The 18,796-nt window shown below is 41.0% G+C and overlaps 1 protein-coding gene across 1 annotated transcript in view; it reads left to right on the top strand.

Moving 5' to 3' along the window:
- SHC4 (SHC adaptor protein 4) overlaps positions 1–18,796 on the top strand; it is a 137,395-nt gene that overhangs the window by 99,139 nt on the left and 19,460 nt on the right. Inside the window, exons 7-10 of the mRNA XM_032343654.1 lie at positions 486–609; positions 2,168–2,339; positions 5,386–5,446; positions 12,939–13,118. Coding sequence (XP_032199545.1) covers positions 486–609; positions 2,168–2,339; positions 5,386–5,446; positions 12,939–13,118 — 537 coding nt within the window. The remainder of the gene's footprint in view (positions 1–485; positions 610–2,167; positions 2,340–5,385; positions 5,447–12,938; positions 13,119–18,796) is intronic.

Here is an 18,796-nt window from a genome sequence, read left to right as displayed (position 1 = left end):
TGTTATAAAGCTCCTGCCTTCACCAGCAGCTCATCCCACACTTTGAGGGGAGTGGGGTGTGGGGAAGTCAGGGAGAGGTTTGGAAAGTTATATTTTTGCAAAGACAAAGTACCATGCGAAGACCTCATCTTCCTGCCAGATTGCTACCCTGAGTGTCTCCTGTACTGAATTCTAGAGCTAACATTGAACTCGAGTCACATTATTGGTTAAGATCAGTCTAGTTTTATAAAAGAGAGGGCCCCAAAACCTATCTTGAGACCAGAATTTGTCAGTGTTCTGAAGTATTTAAATGGAGAATACATACGTTTCTTCTCTTTGATGCATATGAAGTAGGAGGTACTCTTCCGCCCCTGGAAGGCTGTAAACCTGCTCCCTTTTACTCAGTTAAAAGTTCATGTTCTGAAAGTATTTTAACTTTATATAACCTCTTCTTGTTGAAAATTTATGACAGTTTTTTTTCTTTGTTTTTGTACACCCTCTTGCAGCCTGTCACATACTGGAATGCCGCAGTGGGATGGCCCAAGATGTCATAAGCACCATAGGGCAGGCTTTTGAACTCCGGTTTAAACAGTATTTGAAAAATCCTTCTTTGAATACTTCTTTTGAAAGGTCAGCCAAGTGTTCTATAATTACTTGACTTACTGTATTGATTCTGTTTTATTTTAAAATGAATTTTGAAGCTCATAAAACGGATCATTTCTTTTCTTACAAATAGGCAGTTTCAGTATGAACACGTAATGGCATTTTCTATTTTCCTTCCATTTATATTTGTCCAGATATTTCCTCTTGCTTTGTTTCAAAATTAAAAGAGACACTCAAAGTAGGAAGGGGTATGCCCTGTTTCTCTGCTATTCTACAGAGCTATGAATTAAGTGGTATCATAAAATAACAGACATCAGTACATTTCTCAGAATTGTCAGTCCCAGATCCCTTGCATACAACTTAAAAAAAAAAAAATCAAGAATGAAGTGCAAAATAGTAAGAATCGAATGTCTGTAGCTAGAATCACTGTTAGTTTGCTGGTTTGCAGTGTAAATAGAGGTGCTCCGGCTAATGTGTGGGGGGCTGGAAGGTGATGTGAACCAAGGAAGTGGGGGGTTCTGTCTGAGGCACAGAGAGTCTGTAAGGAAAGCTGAATCCTTCAGGCCATACAGACTCCAGCACGTGTGGGGTGTGGTGAGGCCTCTGCCTTGGAGAATTCACACGGAGAGACAAAACTCACTCTTGGCCCCTTATAAATGCACTCATCCCCCAATTAATTATTTTGTGTATCAGTAAACGCTGGGTTTGGGGATCTGCTTTTATAAGGTGATCTGGGGTAGCAAACGAGAGGGGGTTACCAGGAGGCCTTCATGTTGAATTTTTCCCAGGATAACACTTACATCTTAGTGCTATCATGCTGTTGACATGTAATGAACCCAACAAAACTATGTCGGTTGTTAGTGGAGTCAGTTCAATCCAAAAGGACTTGATTTATTCTTTTTCATAAGAAACTTCTACTAATTCCAATTTGGAAGGAAAGTTGTTTGTTTTTTTGTCCTGTTTCAATTTTTAAAACAATGCATGTTTACATAAATCTACCCACTTGCCACATATGGTTCCAATATTTCTTTATAAATCCCATATAGTCCTCCAGATTTGTGCAGACAAGATAGCTGGCCAGAGCCCTTATGCTTTTCATCTTGGTTTAATAAACGGGGCCAGGCCCTCTGCCCAATATCTAATTTTTTTTTTTTAGGAAAACATTTCCAAAATGGTACAATCAAAGCATGCTAAAGATATTAAGGAAAACCTTATTTTTATATCCTACTGACAAAAATGACATACATTCAGAGAGCTCATAGGTATGTGTGTATGTGTGTGCGTGTGTGTGTGTGTGTGTGTGTGTGTGTGCGTGTGTGTGTTTCTTAATCACTGGGAGGAGAAACAAAAGCCTCACCCTTGGCACTTTCTGTTGGCTTAGCCTACTTTAATTGTCTATGGAAAGCTAAACAACCATCTGGCTGCTTCCATCCAGATGTTTGACATCACTTCCGAACAGCTATAAACTTAAAACTTGAATGCAGAGTTTTTCAGGATGATTTTGTGTGGTTCCGATCCCTCTGCCTCCCCTGCAGCATCCGAATTCCCGCCCAGCTTCTAGGGGATTCTTTTTTTCCCCTTACAGTGAGGAGGTGCCCAGTGATGGTCCCAGCGAGGAGAGAGAAGACCCTGAGTACTACAATGAAATCCCAGGGAAGCAGCCACCTGCGGGGGGCGTTTCCGACGTGCGGCTCAAAGTCCAAGCCACAGAACACATGGCTTACTGCCCCATTCGGTGTGAGAAGTTGTGCTATTTGGTAAGGGATGTTTTATTGTTACTGAAACTTAGCCATGCGATTCTGTCCTTGCGCCTGGAGAGTTTAATTTGAGAGTTTCCAAATGCGAGTTTAGAGACAGTATCATCCTCCTCAGGACAGAGCCAGAGAATGAATCACTGTCGGAGCCCGCACTCCATCATTTTCACTCCGAGTCCCCCGCCCTCGGCCTCCGTGGATGGCTTCACGTCTCCCTTTGCTGGGAAGACCCTGGCAGGCCAGCACGGGGTGCTCCACGTCACCCGTCCCCATCTCCAGTCTTGCTCTGTTCTCCTTGCTCCTCCTCAGCTACTGGCCCCCCCAGCCAGTCCTACCCCTGAGCTCCTGGTCCCATCGCCCCTTCCAACCCTCTGCCTTGGTTCTGTCCATTAACCCCCCCCCCCCCCCCGCCCCATCTCAATCTTCACTTACTCTTTGTCTACTGGTTATCTCTTTTCCGTCCAGAAATAAATTTGGACCCCTCCAACCAACTCGTAATGTCTCACCTCCTTCTCATTTTCCTTATACGCACAGACATCTAGAAAACGTTGTCTCTATCACATCAGCACTGAATTTCTAAGATCTGAATTCTGCTTGACAACTTGACAGAAATGACCTTTACAGTAGTCAACTGTGGTTCACCGATGGCTTAATTGCTAAATGAGTTTTCTTCTTCAATCTTCTGAACCTGTCTACAGAATCGGGTACCTGCAGGCTGCCTCTTCCTCTTTTTAGACCTCTTCTCTGATCTTCTAAAGCAGTTCTATTGTGTCATTCTTAGCCCCCATCTCTAGTTGCTGCTTTTTTCACTTTATTTCATGTTCTCCAATATTTTATTATGAATGTTTTCAAACATACAGAAAAGTTGAAATAATTATGCAGTGAACACTCATACATTCACCATCAAGAGTCTACAGTTAACTACAATTAACGTTTCACTGAATTTACCCTGTCATCCTATGTAGCTATCATCCATCAACATATCTTATTGTTGGTATGTTTCCAAGTAAGTTACATTTTTCTTTTCTTTTCTTTTTGGCATCTTTTTTAAAATTTAAATTTTGTTAGATAACGTATAGTGCAGTATTGGTTTCTGGACTAGAATTCAGTGATCCACCACTTACATACAACACCCAGTGCTCTTCACAAGTGCCCTCCTTAATGCCCATCCCCCACCTAGCCCATTCCCCACCCACCACCCTCCATTAACCTACCGTATGTCCTCTGTCATTAAGAGTTGTGCGCCTGGGTGGCTCAGTGGGTCAGAGCCTCTGTCTTCAGCTAAGGTCATGATCCCAGGGTCTGGGATCAAGCCCCGCATTGGGCTCTCCGCTCAGTGGAGAGCCTGCTTCTCCCTCTCTCTCTTCCTGCCTCTCTGCCTACTTGTGATCTCTGTCTGTCAAATAAATGAATAGGGTCTTTAAAAAGAAAAAAAAAAAAGAGTTTCTTATGGCTTGTTTCCCATTTTCCTTTCTTCCCCCTCTTTCCATATGCTTATATGATTTCTTTCTTAAATTCCACATGTGAGATCATATGGTATTTGTCTTTCTCTGACTGACTTATTTCACTTAGCATCATACACTCTAGTTCCATCCATGTCATTGCAAATGGCAAGATTTCATCCTTTCTGATGGCTGAGTAATATTCCATTGTATATACGCCACATCTTCTTTATCCATTCAATAGTTGATAGACATTTAGGCTTTCTCCATAGTCTGACTATTGTTGATAATGCTGCTATAATATCTTTTCTTTATATCTGATTTTCTTACTCCCTCCCCTGCAAACCCAAGCCCTTGACCTTACCATCCTTTCTCTGTCTTTGGCCTTGCCCTTGTCCTTGATTTCTCTTCTGGCATGACATTTGTGTACACACTCCTCCAGCTTCTCTGTTTTCAGCCATTACCTATCTCTCCAGGTATAATGCCATAAGCATTACATTGTTTGTCTTAAGATTGAACTCAGCATTTTCTCTGTGACTACAAACCACAATCCTCTATTGATTTCCTCATGTATATTAATGGCACTGCTGTTATGTCATTAATCTGCAGTCTTTTGTTTTTCTCACACTTTGGACTCCATATCAGCTCAGTCTTCAAGACCTAGGAGTCTAAAACGAAATCTTTTGAATCTACCCAACCTCTGTCATTCCTGTTGCACCTTTTAAGTTCTGGTCTTCACTTGCTCTCATGATTCTGAAAACCCCTTCTTTGTCTCTAATTTCATTCCCCCAAAGCCTTCTGCATGGTACTGCCAGAATGATCTTTCTGAAGTATAGATATTGTCCTTTTCAAAGACATCAGTGATCTCATTCCATTATTGAAGACATCTATCTATCTATTTATCTATCTATTATATTTGGGATCATTGCAACCCTTTTTTTTTAAAGATTTTATTTATTTATTTATTTGACAGACAGAGATCACAAGTAGGCAGAGAGGCAGGCAGAGAGAGAGGAAGGGAAGCAGGCTCCCCGCTGAGCAGAGAGCCCGATGCGGGGCTCGATCCCAGGACCCTGGGATCGTAACCTGAGCCGAAGGCAGAGGCTTTAACACACTGAGCCACCCAGGTGCCCCTCATTGCAACCCTTTGATGGAAAAGATTTTCAAAGATGGAAAGTGAGCCGGGCATAACCTCAGTAGAGTAGGGCTCCAATCTGCCACTGTTAGAAGTTTGCTAAATACCGACTGTTTATACAAGTGTCCTGGAAATCACACTTTCTGGCTGAGACTCGGATTGAGTCCTGGAATGGGACCTCCCAAGCAAAGCAGTAACCCTCAGGCTATAGGCCTTATATCGGCAGCCTTTATGACTTCCTGCTTCAGACCCACCTCTGCAGCCCCCAGGGAATGCACTATCACAGGAGTCCCCACTCCCCACCCAAAATCTCAGTTTCCTATCAGACACTTTCTGTGTCAGAAAGTGAAGTTGTCTGCTGGGAGCATTACTGGTGTTACTAGCGTTCTGTTTGTCCTGTTTGTTTTTTGAAAGTCTGACTGTATGCTGCGTTTGTAAATGTTTCACAATTTTTTTTTCTTTTTTTGTGCAGCCTGGGAACTCCAAGGGTAGCAGTGTGTACGAGAACTGTTTAGAACAAAGCCGAGCAATAGGTAGGTACAATTGTCTTTCCCCATCTGCCACTCTCCTTATTCCTTGCAAGTCATATGGGGGTGTGTGGCCCTGGCTCTTAAACACCTCAGGGGGAAGGCGGGTGTACATAACCAGACACATAATGCTTCAGCTGCAGGCTTCCCACATTCTGAGCGGCCCAGAATGCCACATGTGCGTCACTTGGACTGTTCATGGTTTTGCCTCGTGCTTGTGTGCTCGACCACACCATCATTCTACCTTAGGAAGTCTTGCCCTGCTTTCACATCATATTACGTCTTCCTGGAAAGCTGCTTTCTCTGCTTAAAACTCAAGGGAGTTCCACTTCAAAGAAGATCAGACATTAAGTTAATGTGAAAATTGATGTGTGTCAAATCCATTAGGATTAAGATAAAATCTTTTAAGCAGAAAACAAAAAGAAATCTGAAATGTGAGGGTCCCAATTAGGGGCCCATGTACCTCACACTTCCCAGGGAATTAAGTGTCTTATTACTGCACGTGATAATTGGTGTTGGACACAACTTTCCTGCAACACAAATGTAGAACGTCAGCCACCAAACTGGAAATATGGTTCCATAAGGTCATGCTGCTAGTTAGTCATTTAATTCTTATAAATTGTTGAAAGTACTTATTTCTTTGGGAAGCAAAGTTTTGCAGCATTAGAGGGGGAGAGAACTGGATGATATAAGTAATAGGATGGAGGATAAAGTTGGGTAACGAAACTCAGGGACTTAAATTAGCAGGAACTTACTACCTAGAAGGTAGTCACTTCTAAGGATACTTTCATACTTCCTCCTTCGGACTTATGCCAATGTAATCTATGAATTTTATTATTGTTGTTTTTTGAGAGAGAGAAAGAAAGAATGGGGGGTCAGGGCAGAGGGAGAGGGAGAATCTTACAATATGGGGCTTGATCTCACAACATTGGGATCATGACCTGCACTAAAATCAAGAGTCAAATGCTTAAGTGACTGAGCCACCCAGGTGTCCCTAATTTTATTATTTCTTGTATGGGGGGATACATGAAAATTTATCATTTTAGGTACAGCTATGATTACTACCTCCCTCTACCGTGCAAAAATAATAGGAGTAGTGAGCTAAGACAGTATTGTTAATTCTCTAAAAATATGGTTCTTTTTGATAGATGTTAAAATTCCATGCCATTATTTAAAGTTATTAACAACTTTAACCTAACTTTTAATAATATGACTAAAACAAATTAAGCTAATGGTAAGTGTAAATGTCTTTTTACACCTGTGATCCCTAGGAGCTATATTCCTCCCTCCCTCCGCTCCCTTACTCAGAAATCCCTAACCTAAGGGTTCAATAATAGTCAGGACCATATCACATATGCCCTGTAGCATGATAATCATTTCCTGCCTGTGCTGAAGCTCACTTGGAAATAAGTCCATGTCCTGTTTCATCTGACTGTATCTCTTCATTTATACAACACTTCACTCAGTGGTTATTTACAAGGCCCTCCTGTGGGTCTGGTCCTATGCCAGATGGTAGGAATGGAGTCACAACCAGTACTCATGTTTGCAGTCGAAGCAGGAAGACACATCTTAAGCAAATGCTGACAGATAGGATGAGCGTTTCAAAGCCCAGCATGTTATGGGAACAAACAACAGGGAAGCCTAAATTAATCGAGGGGGGCTATAAAGGGTCTTTCTAAACGTTCTACAAGCAAACAGCGAAATCAGGACCTGAGGGATGAGTGGGAATTATCCAGGCACAGAGAAGGAAATGCGGAAGGAGGGGCCAGAGAGGGAGAGAGCATGAAAAGTATAAATGGGAATTAGAATTCCTGGTGTGCCTGGCTCCCTTCCTAGATCACTGCACAGTTAGAGGACAGGAGAGAGAGAGAGAGAGACTTGGACCTAGAATAGAGTCCTAAGGAACTCCAGCATTTTTGGTCCCATATACACCTTCCTTCCCAGCTCATCTTCCTCCTCGCCATTAAACAAATCATCTTGGGACGTCCTTCTGTCCTCAGTCGCTTGGCTTCTGAAGGGAACTCACTGAAGGGAAACAGCCATCATTCCTAGAATAAGGTAACATATGCTCAGTCACAACACTCCCATTGGAGAAAAGGGGCATGACCCCCCTTTTTTCCCTGTCAAGAACCCCAAAACACATTTATGAAGGGATTAATGGATATAGAGGTACTGTCTCAGCTTTTTTCAAGATACTTCTTTTTATAAGTGTGATCTTTGTCATAGAATCCAATTTATTTTTTTGTTTATCTTGGTTTTAATTCTTGTCAAACCCAACAAACAGTGTAACCCCTTATACTTTCATGGTTTATACGTGCCTTAAGCTAATGTAAGCAGATCCAAACTTATGAAGAGCCTTTATTTGGAGCCTGGAATATACTTTTCCAGAATTAGTTAATTCCAGAATTAATTTTAGCCATGATGGCTATCTCCTAGACAAGTGCACCATCTTCTTCTGTTCTGGTTTGCCTGTATTAATGAGCTTAAATGTATATTTTGGAATGACAAACACAACAATAGAAGATTCTATTGCAAGTGCCTGTTCTTCAGTTGTACTCTAACTGTAGGATAGTCTGTAACCGGTACAGAGCTGCCTTCCATGTGGTGGCCCTGAGATAACAGTTCGTAACTGGGAGCCTTTCCGAATCTTGCGAAGTTGAGAGATGGTATTAGCAGTTTGGAAAAAGTCCTCCCGCGGGATACTTTTTTCCCCTGAAAATCACAGAGCTGTAACATTGTTTCCTTAGAAAAGCAGGTTCTAGGGCACCTGGGTGGCTCAATGGGTTGGGCCTCTGCCTTCAGCTTGGGTCATGATCCCAGAGTCCTGGGATCGAGCCCCACATTGGGCTCTCTGCTCAGCGGGGAGCCTGCTTCCCCCTCTCTCTCTGCCTGCCTCTCTGCCTACTTGTGATCTCTGTCAAATAAATAAATAAAATATTTTTTAAAAAAGAAAGGAAAAGAAAAGCAGGTTCTTAGTTCCCCCAAGGAGCCAGAATGCTAGGGAGCCATCTCTCTAGACCTCGGCCACTAAGGCCATAGAGGGATAGAAGAACCCAACCCCCACTCCAGGGGCCATAACAAATAAGGCCACTCATATTGTGGTAGGAAGGACTTTATTACTGTGGTGTCCATTCATTCACAGACACCCAGAAATCAGGTGTTCCTAGCTTGGGGCCTCCTGTGACTACTTGGGCCTATGTTTAAAAACTGTTCTGAAATTCCTGACCAATGAGCAAATTAATAGCAGTTGCCAGAATAGCAAATACATAAATTTTTTGGCTTTTCCTAGAGATTTATACTTAAGCATTTGAGAGACACCTATACAAATATTTTCAATAAGTTTTGGCTTTTTTTTTTCTCCTAAGACATTTATTTATTCAAATACTGACTCAAAACTTGAATGCCAACATATTATAAATACCGTAATAGCCTTCTGCTTGTTGACATAGTTAATTATATTTATCACCAGACTTAGGAAAGAAACCTGTCCCTGCTACTAAATTCTCTTGTGGAAAAAATTAATTAGCTAAGCAGAATAATATTTCCCTGACCTTCAAATTAAAATGGAAATAAGATGCTTGTAATCAAGAAGACATTAAATTCCCCAAACCCTAAGGGTTTGCACTTGAAAACTTTGGTACTTAAAGTATATACACTGCATACATGATGTGTTTGTTTTCTGCCACCAATCTTCTCTTCGGCAGGTTGGATAGGTTCGTGGAATAACACTTGGCAAAAAGAAATTTTGGAATGTGTAAGGGCTGGCATATGTGGTTAAGCTCTTCTCAGCCACACACTTGACCCAAGAAAGATTTTAAATTTGGGTATAGAGTGGAGTACATATATTTATTTTAAGGCAACATTGCTGAGTTAAATAGAATGGTGCAGTTGAAGAAAAGGAATGGTTGTTTTCAAGAGAGACTCGGTAAAGACATGAATGCTTCTGTGTAATCCTATGGAACGGTAAACCTGATGTGGTCAGCTCGTGCCATGGTCTCTAAGGGGCAGAGGAGTCAGGACCTTGTGTTAAAGAATGACTCAGAACGTAGGGGGTCAAATATGCTGAGAAAGGTAGACCAGGTGGACATTTTTATTTCAGCATCTGTTCATTCAGCTGACAAACATTTTTCCTTCGAGTGCCTGTTTCGTACCAGGTATTGAAGTTGCAGAAGATACACAGATAAATGAGTTCTAGTCTCTTCTTGAGGACTCGAGGAATCTGCAGTCTCAAGGTGAAGACAGACAGAGAAGCAAACATACATTACGTTATGGAGTGGCATCTAACCCAGCCTGGGGGAAGGAAGGACTAAGGGGGAGGCTTCTTGAAGGAGGTGAATTCAGAACAGAATCTTAAAGGACAAATGGGGATTAGGTACAGAAAGGGATAGCTAAGAACCATGCGCAGAGCCCCAGCATCAATGAATAAATAGGTAACTGAGCAGATATTATCTAGTAAGCAGGCCCTATTTCCAGAGAGTGTCTCACCCACATTCTTTCATTTATCCTCACAAGTGTATTCTAAGCCAGGCACCCCCATTTTACAGAAGTGAAAACTAACAATTTGAGACATTAAGTAAATTGCCCTAGGCCACACCAACAGTAAGAAGTATCACAGGGGTTTGAACTGGTCCATGTTAATTTAGAAGCAGACCTCTTACAAACTCTTGTGATCATAGTCTACTTTCAATAGATTTTTATCAGCAGACACTCCTAAATAAATGGTAATTCAATCACATATAAGTTATATATATATATATACTAATATGTTATACATGTCTTACAACACACACAAAAATAGAACATTTCAAATTTAGAGTTAATGATAATAAAGGCATTTTAAAAATGTCTTGATGACATTCATAGAAAATGTTAATATGTTAATAAAATTATGTTAATATGCATGGATTATAACACACACAGAAAAGAGACAATTTTAAAGTTAGAGTTAATGATAATAAAGACATTTTAAAAATATATTGCTAATTACAGTGGCTGAATACTCTCATTAGATAATATCTCAGTATCTTAAGGTAATATCATTGAGATGTCATTGGTATATATATATATTGGGCTAACGTGTCCAAATATACATTTAGAGCATTTACTGACAGAATAGGCATACATCCACATTTCAGATCTTGATTATTTTAACTTTTGGGAGGCCAGAGTTCTGATCTAATTAGATCATTCTTGTTTATATAAGCTCAGGATGCAGCTGAGGAAGAGTTTGTAATAAAAGAATGATCTTACGTCTTTGATTTACTGGCAGCGATCTTTTAGCCACTTACCCATTTATGAAAGTAAGTTTAGTTTAAACTAGATAATATAATTCATAAATCCACATAACCAAGCAAATGGAGACTGTCATGTCTTGTAAAATGCAACAAAGAAACGAGGTGCCCTGATCCCCCCTTCTTTAGAAATCCCACTCCTCCTCAGGATATCCCATATGCAGAGTCTGGTGGGGGACAACATGATGTGTGACAGCTGGCAGACCAAGATGAAAGAAGGAGTAGGTAGTAAGGCTGTAGTCTTCTAACTGGGCTTCCCCTATTTGGTGTACTCTCGAGTTTCTGTATTTTATATTATAAGGATTATAGCGCTATTCATCATGATGTGAAATCCAATATAAAGTTGGCCCTTTTGGGGCCACATTAAAGGGTTTAATGACAGAAACAATAAAAGGACTGATGTTTTATGGTAAGACAGTGGAATGTCACAAGTGTTGCCACTTCAGGTCAGCCTCACAGGAGTCTTGTAGCCCATGTGGCCAAAAATACAAATGAAGTTGTTTAAACAGAAAAACAAAAATATTCTGTCCTGGCATTCTGAGGACAGAACCATCTGGATGGTACAAAATACTTTGTGCCATTGGGTACTGAAATCTGGTGCTAGCTAGCATCCATTCATTCAGTGACTGTTCGTTGTCATATTATGTGCCAGGTTTGTGCACACAGAAGACAGGATCCCTACCTTCATGGAACATGGAGTATAGATGCAGGGCAGACATTAAACAAAATGACGTAATAGAAATATTCTTGTGATAGGGGCTCCAAAGGTGAAGAACAAACTTCTAGGAAAGCAGAGAGTCTTAGTGTGGTCTGAGAAGGTCAGCGAAGGCTCTATTGAGAAAAGAGATATTAAAACTAACACCTGAAGAGTGAGGGTCATGGAGAAGTGGTGGGAAGAGCCTGTCAATCGGAGAAGATGGCCTTATGGTGGAGATTATCCTTGAAGAAGGTCAATGTGACTGAGGGGCATGGAGGTACAAGGGAAGCTAGACAGGCAGGACCAGGGCTTGGGCCCTGTTGAAGAGTTTGAGTTTTATCCAAAGAACAGTTGGAGGTAGTTAAGGGGTTCTTAAACCACTGAAAAATATGATCAGATTTCAATAAAAAGATCATTTTGGCCACAGCGTATAGAATAGAAGAGAAGAGGAGGGAACAGAGTAGGAGTGAAGAAGGCGATAACCTGAGAGGTGGGTTCTTTCCATTAAATACCGGAATAAACATCAGCAATTGATTTGATGCTGAGCTTAGCAAAACAAAACTTTGGGCATAGAGAGACGACAGACTTTGCATTCCTAATAATTTTAAATAATGAGGATTGTGAAAAGCAGTTTAAGGGCACCTGAGTGGTGCCCTCAGTTGGTTCGGCATCCAACTCTTGATTTTGGCTCAGATCATGAGCTCAGGTTGGGAGACTGAGCTCCATACTGGGTTTCATGAAGGATGTGCAGCCTACATAAGAGTCTCTCCCTCTCCCTCTATCCTCTCCCACCCCAGCTCGCGTGGCATGCTATCTCTCTCTCTAAAAAAAGTGGGGTGTCTGGGTGGCTCTGTGGGTTAAGTGTGCGACTCTTGGTTTCAGCTCAGGTCATGATCTCGGGGTTGAGGGATCGAGCCCCACGTTGGGCTCTGTGCTCAGTGCAGAGTCCACTTGTCCCTCTCCTTCTGCTCCTTTCCCTGCTAGGGCTCTCTCTCTCTCTCAAATAGAGAAACAAATAAAAATCTTTTGTTTTTTTTTTTTAAAGGCAGTTTAAATAATAGATATTCAAGTTCTGTATGGCACGTGTGTTTTCTTGGTTCCTGGACCACAGCCCTGAGCAGTGTTAAGTATGGTTTGTATTGTTCGCTGGACAGTTGGCTCTCTTTTTTCTCTGGCTGATCCTCTCTCGGGTCTTCTTGGTTTGTTTCCTATCTGGTGTTGAAGTAGAGGGTCAGCTGAGGGACTGTCAGAGAGAGTCTGGGAGTCCAAGGGGAGGGTTCTTTCTCTCAAAGCCTGGTGTTCATCTTGTTTTTACAGGTCAAATCTAGAAGTCAGTATTAAAATCTGTATGGGATGGGGGTGGCTTTTCCCTCCCTATCAGTTCTAGACTCAAACACGATTTTACTTATTGTTTGCAAAGTAAAAATATGATACATTGATATGATACATATGATATGATACATTGATATGTATCAATGTACAATGATACATTGATCATTAATCACTACAGGTAATGCACCAGAGAGAGGAGTGCAATCCCATCGAGATTCCTCATTAATGAAGCAAACATGTCGAGTGGATTTCTTCAATGACCCCTGCTACATAAATACACAGGCTCTTCAAAGTAGACTTGGCTCTGCCCCAAATCAAGGCTCAGCTCACCCCCTGGGGAGCCCATGGCACCGTGAAAGTAAGTAGCTGCTCACTGTCTGTATTAGCGTCCTATGGCTGCTGTAACGAGTTACTGCAAACTGAGTGTCTTAAGGCAACAGAAATTTATTATGTCACAGTTCTGGAGTGGTTCCTTCTGGAGGCTCTGGAGGAGAAGCCATTCCATGCCTTTCTCCCAGCTTCTAGTGACTGTTGGCAATTTTTGGTGTTCCTCGGCTTGTAGACACATCAGTCTCTGTCTCAGTCTTCACATGGCCTTCACCTCTATGTCTCAAACCTCTCCCTCCTGTGTCTTCCAGGACAATACCTTTCTCTTCTAGGTGGGCCCTAAATCCAGGAAGATCTCATCTCGAGATCCTTGATTTAATTACACGTACAAAGACCCTTTTTTTCAAATGAAGCCACATTCACAGGGACTAGGGATCAGGACTTGAACATATCATTTGGGGGGCCACTATTTAACCCACTACACTGTCTCTCATTTTCAGGAAGTCTGTTTCATTGGCCTCATTTTCAGGGAATGAAAAGGATTCTTACCTCAGTCTTATACCATAGTTAATTGTGGAGATGTTATGGATTTCAAGGTTTGGGGACTTTGATTTTGAATAATCTTTTCAGATACTTTAATGGCTCCCAACTTCTGGTTTCTCCTGTGTACTTTTGCTGAAGTAAGGACTGTCAAAGCCAGGATATGATTTTGAATTTGTTGGCTTGCATTAGGAACAATGACCATTATCTGGCTCTGCTTGGTGATGGTTTTACTTTTATTCATTTCAAAACTCCTTGTTAAGTCATCTATACAGCACTAAAATAACATGGCTCCTTTCTTCAACCATAGCCTGTGAGTAAAATACAGTAAGACAAACATCATTTTCCTGCTAAATTGCTTCCAGGGGTAAATACATGAATAGGAACATAAATAAATAAAAGCAAAACAAGCAAAAAGCCTACAATCAATTAAAAAATAAGTAAACCAAAAAATGCTTTTTGTAAAATATTAAAGTCTATTGGGTTCAAATTTGGGTGAGCCAAATTTGGTTCACTCCAAAGATGGAGAACCAGTTGTTCAGAAAGCCCTTTTGCTAGCTGAGGAAGTCTCTCCAGACTGCCAAGGGCAACTTTCCAGCTAGTGTGAGCAAAGACAAGATGAATTTTGAAGGAGATATTGCTGAACCCGGACTTCACCAGACCATCTTAACTCCTAAACTAAGAAACAAAGGTCCTCATTGCCAGCCACATGACAAGTGAGCCACCTTCTTGCAAGCTTTCTAAGACCCGTCTTGGCACCCAGACAACCTGGTTGGATTCTTTGGAAGCAAACACTGAGATGGGGTTTTGGCCTGTGGGGTCTTTATTGGGATCACTATCAGGAAGGGAGGGGGAGCCAGTAGGCTTAGGCAGAAGGAGAAGCAGTCCAGACAGAGCCTCAGCCAACCCTACTGAGAGTATGTGGGGCCCATCAGAGCTGTCCCACACTGGTCCCAAAGGGTTGGGCTTTTATCCCACTTGTCTTAATCTTTAGGTAGAGGCTGCATGAGGGAGGGCAAGCCTTTGGGCAAGGCAGCATTCTGCTGGTGAGGCAGAGCCTGAAGGGGCAGTCATCTGCAGGCTGGCTGTGGACATCTGGGGCACTTGGTCCTTCACTGTCTGGAAAATGGAGGCTAAGTAGTTACAATGAAGCTAACAATTACCCAGTTATCTGGGTAGTGCATCTCCGTGTTTACCACAGAGGGTATCTCGGGTCACGGATGATGGGATATACAGTTGATTCATATTTCTGCAGTGAATTTAACTGTTCAGTGTTCAGTGACTAGTGTGGATAAGGCAGTATTTGTTAGAGGGATGTTTTTTGAAGTTTCTGGACCTCAGAAACTTCTATTAAAAGTAACTTGCTAAGAATATATACTTGATAGCTTCCATTTCACGGACTTCTCGGAGCACCAGTGTATTATTAGAAAAGTCATTTATTGGGTGCCCCAAATTAGGTGATCTGGGATATTCATTGATTCATAACTGCAGTTTCTTTATAAACAAATCTCTAATGTTAGAAATCTTTAAAACTCAGCCAGGATATGGAAGCAACCTAAGTGACCATCGATAAATGAATAGATAAGGAAGGGGTGTGTGTGTGTGTATGTGTCTGTCTGTGTGTGTGTGTGTGTGAGAGAGAGAGAGAGAGAATATTATTACACAGCCATAAAAATTCACAGCCATAAAAAAGGATGAGATGGGGCCATTTACATCAATATGGATGGACGCTGAGAGCATTATGCTTAGTCGGAAATAAGTCAGACTGAGAAAGACGAATCCTGTGTGATTTCACTCATATGTGGAATCTAAAAAGACAGCAAATGAATAAACAAACAAGAAGCAGAATTAGACCTATAAATACAGGGGAAAAAACCGATGGTTGCCAGAGAGGAGAGGGCTGAGGGGATGTGCAAAATGGGTGGATAAAAGCCTCCAGTTATGGAATGAATAAGTCATTGGAATAAAAGGCACAGCATAAGGGGAAAAATCTGTGTCATTTAAGCAAAGAAACATTGCCTTTTGCCATAGACAATTCAAGGTAAAAATCAATCTATAATAACATTCCTGTCATTAGTTGGAAGTAAATAAAGTCACTTTTGTCCAAAACTGTACTATCAAAAATGTGTTTTCACTGATTTTAGCCTTCTTTTTTCATCCTTTTGCCTCTCCCTGCATTGGCAGCAGTGTGTTTAATAATTTAGGCTTCTGGTATTTTTTACTTTTTATTTCCTACTAGGCTATAATGTTCCATAGCCCTCCTGGGCTTCTTGCTACCATTGCTCTCTCCAAAAAAATTAATTCCAGCTCCAAAAGTATAAATAATATTGATTTAATAAAAATGAAGTAAGATGGAGTGGGGATAACTTTATACATACTTTTCTGCAAAATGTCTTAAATACACTTTTTTTCTCCATAATGTTTCGTGCTATCTCTTTCCTTACTTCCTCAAACACCCTGGTTAGCTTCGTTAGACCTACTTAGCCTCCATTTTCCAGACAGAAGCTTACTGATTAGTTCAGTAAGACGAAACAAAACCAACTCCAGAGACATGAACCTAGTATTTCTCAAGCGGCTCCCAGGCTCCCAGTGCATCCTATTATGCCACCAATGTAAGAAAAGTTCCATACAATCTTTATTTTTATCAAACGTGGCAGAAGGAAATCACTGGTATTGACACAATCTAATCTGTGTACCAATTTATTGTCCCAGTAGAGCCAGTCATAACAAAGAAACTCCCTCAATATAATAGTGTAAAAAAACACCAAAGTTTACTTTCCCTGTAGCCCACAGATTGGTGGTACAGGACTGGTGAGACTGCTTTGTCATTCTCAATACCTGGGTTGCATCTCCGGTCTAAGATGTTGCATCTCTGGCCTGAGTTTCAGTACAGCCTGAGATCTTTTATCTGGCTTAAGGTCTTTGGTCTCTGGTCTATAAGCTTGAGCTCCTACTATCACATGAGTGTTCAGCCAGTAGGAAGAAAGAAAGACAAGAAGAGTGTGCATACATTCCTTGGAATGTATGGTCCCAGAAATGGAAGGCAGGCATCATTTCTATTCACCTGCCCTCCACACAGCTTAGACATGTGGTCAGACCTAGCTTCAAAGGAGCTAGAGTAGTTGTTCTGGCAGGGTGGCTATGTGCCCAGCTACAACTTAGGAACTCTACATCATGCGAGGGAGAACAGGTATTGGTACACAATTGCCTGCCTGCCTATCCATGAGCTGTTCTTTTCACATGGAACATACTTGCCCTCTCCCAAAGGGAGACCTTGCAAATATCTCATACAGTTAGAGCATTCAGCTTAAAACCCATGATACCTGGATGAAGTCCTCTCAATCAAGATTGGATGGGGATCCTTATTATTTGCCAAATTGTCTGTCCCCTCCCACACCCAAAATTAGTGGTGAAAAGAGGGATAAGATAACCATCATAAAAAAAACCTACATGCGCTAAAGGGAAGCATCCAAGACACAGGGGTCACTGGTACATAGCAATGACCAAATCCCATCAAGCAGTAATTGTGAAGACTCCCTGAGCTGGAATTGGAGAAAATTACTTGCTTGGACTCTGGTTCAGCTTTAGGACAGGAGTCTCCTTGTCCATTGCTATCTGTGAGTCTGGACTGTGTCCTCTGGGTTGTTCCAGCCGTTATGCTCTGCGGACGCATCTAAAGGCAATGATGGAGAAATTGCCTTTCTTGGGGGTGTCATCACTTTTTGCAACCTATTTTCTGTGGGTGTGGGCTTGATAAATTGGAGTCTGCTTTAGAAGCCAAAAAGGCATAGACAAGGAGGGATTGTGATTCATTGGCAATGTCATTTCCTTAAAAACTCAGTAGGATTCTCCTGTATTTGCTTAGAGTCAGTTCCTCATGAACTTTCCCACAATGTTCCTTTCTTAGCTTCCTATTGCCTGAAGGATGCCTTCTCACTTTCCTGTTGGTAATTTTTGTGTTCTCTCTTCTTGGTTACTGTTCTTTGAGATTTGTAAATTTAATTAATCTTTCTAAAGGCCCCAGGTTTTGGTTTCATTTCTCTATTGCTTTCTATTTTGTTTCATTGATTTCCATTTTTATCTTTTTTATATTTTCTTTGTACTCTCAATTAAATTTTCTCTTCTATATCCAGCTTGTACTATCTTTTCTTCTATTGGCTTTATAGTTTTTTTCCATAATAAAATATTTACTTCACATGGACTTTATATTTTCTATGAGGTAGGGGGGGTCTAACTTCATTTTGCCTATGTAAGTGATCCAATTTTGCAAAAACCATTGACTAAGTAATCTCCTCTTTCTCTAATGTCACTCTCCATTAGGCTAGATTCTATGTATGTGAATATATTTCTGAGCCTTTATTATACTTTTTCTAATCCCCTACTTACCTGTTTTATACCAGTATATTAATTAGTAGGGCTTTGTAATATAACTTAATAGACATATAGTTCTTTCTTTATATTACAAATAATTTTTCAGTGGGTACTATCTCAAACTTTCACTTATTACTGACATTATATGTTAATATCTTTTTCTACCAACTTTTTAAGCACTTTGTAGAGGTGAATGTGTTTTTCCCCTCAATAATGCAGTTGAATCCCATTTTGTAATTTTCACACGTGTACTTAAGATCCCATATTGATAAAAAATGTATGGTCATTTCTCATAGTGCATGCATTCCGTATTGGAGAACTTGTTTGCTTGCTAATATGTATTTGTAACCCCAAAATACTCATGGCACTCTTGTGGTCATATGTAGACATGCACAGAGCAAGAAAAAATTTGAGTTGCCCAATGCACACTTTTCCAGCTAAGGTCAAATAAGGTGACACTCTGCCTCCTCGTTCCAGCTCTCGTATTGTAAACAGGTATCCTTTTGCAGTCCATTTAGTGCCACATATTTTGCATTTTTGTGCTATTTGTTAATGATTTTGCTCTTTAAATAGTTACCAAGGGGCACCTGGGTGGCTTGGTTGGTTAAGTAACTGCCTTCAGCTCAAGTCATGATTCTGGAGTCCTGGGATCAAGTCCCACATCAGACTCCTAGTTTCATGGGGAGTCTGCTTCTCCCTCTGACCTTCTCCCCTCTCATGCTCGCTCTCACTCTCTCTCTCTCAAATAAATAAAGTCTTTTAAAAAATAAAAATTTTTATAAAAGTAAAATAATCTCC

This window comes from Mustela erminea, chromosome 5 (genome assembly GCF_009829155.1).
Source record: "Mustela erminea isolate mMusErm1 chromosome 5, mMusErm1.Pri, whole genome shotgun sequence".
Classification (NCBI taxonomy): Eukaryota; Metazoa; Chordata; class Mammalia; order Carnivora; family Mustelidae; genus Mustela; species Mustela erminea.
Note: the sequence above shows the minus strand (reverse complement) of the source record. Positions and strands in the feature narration are given on the sequence as shown.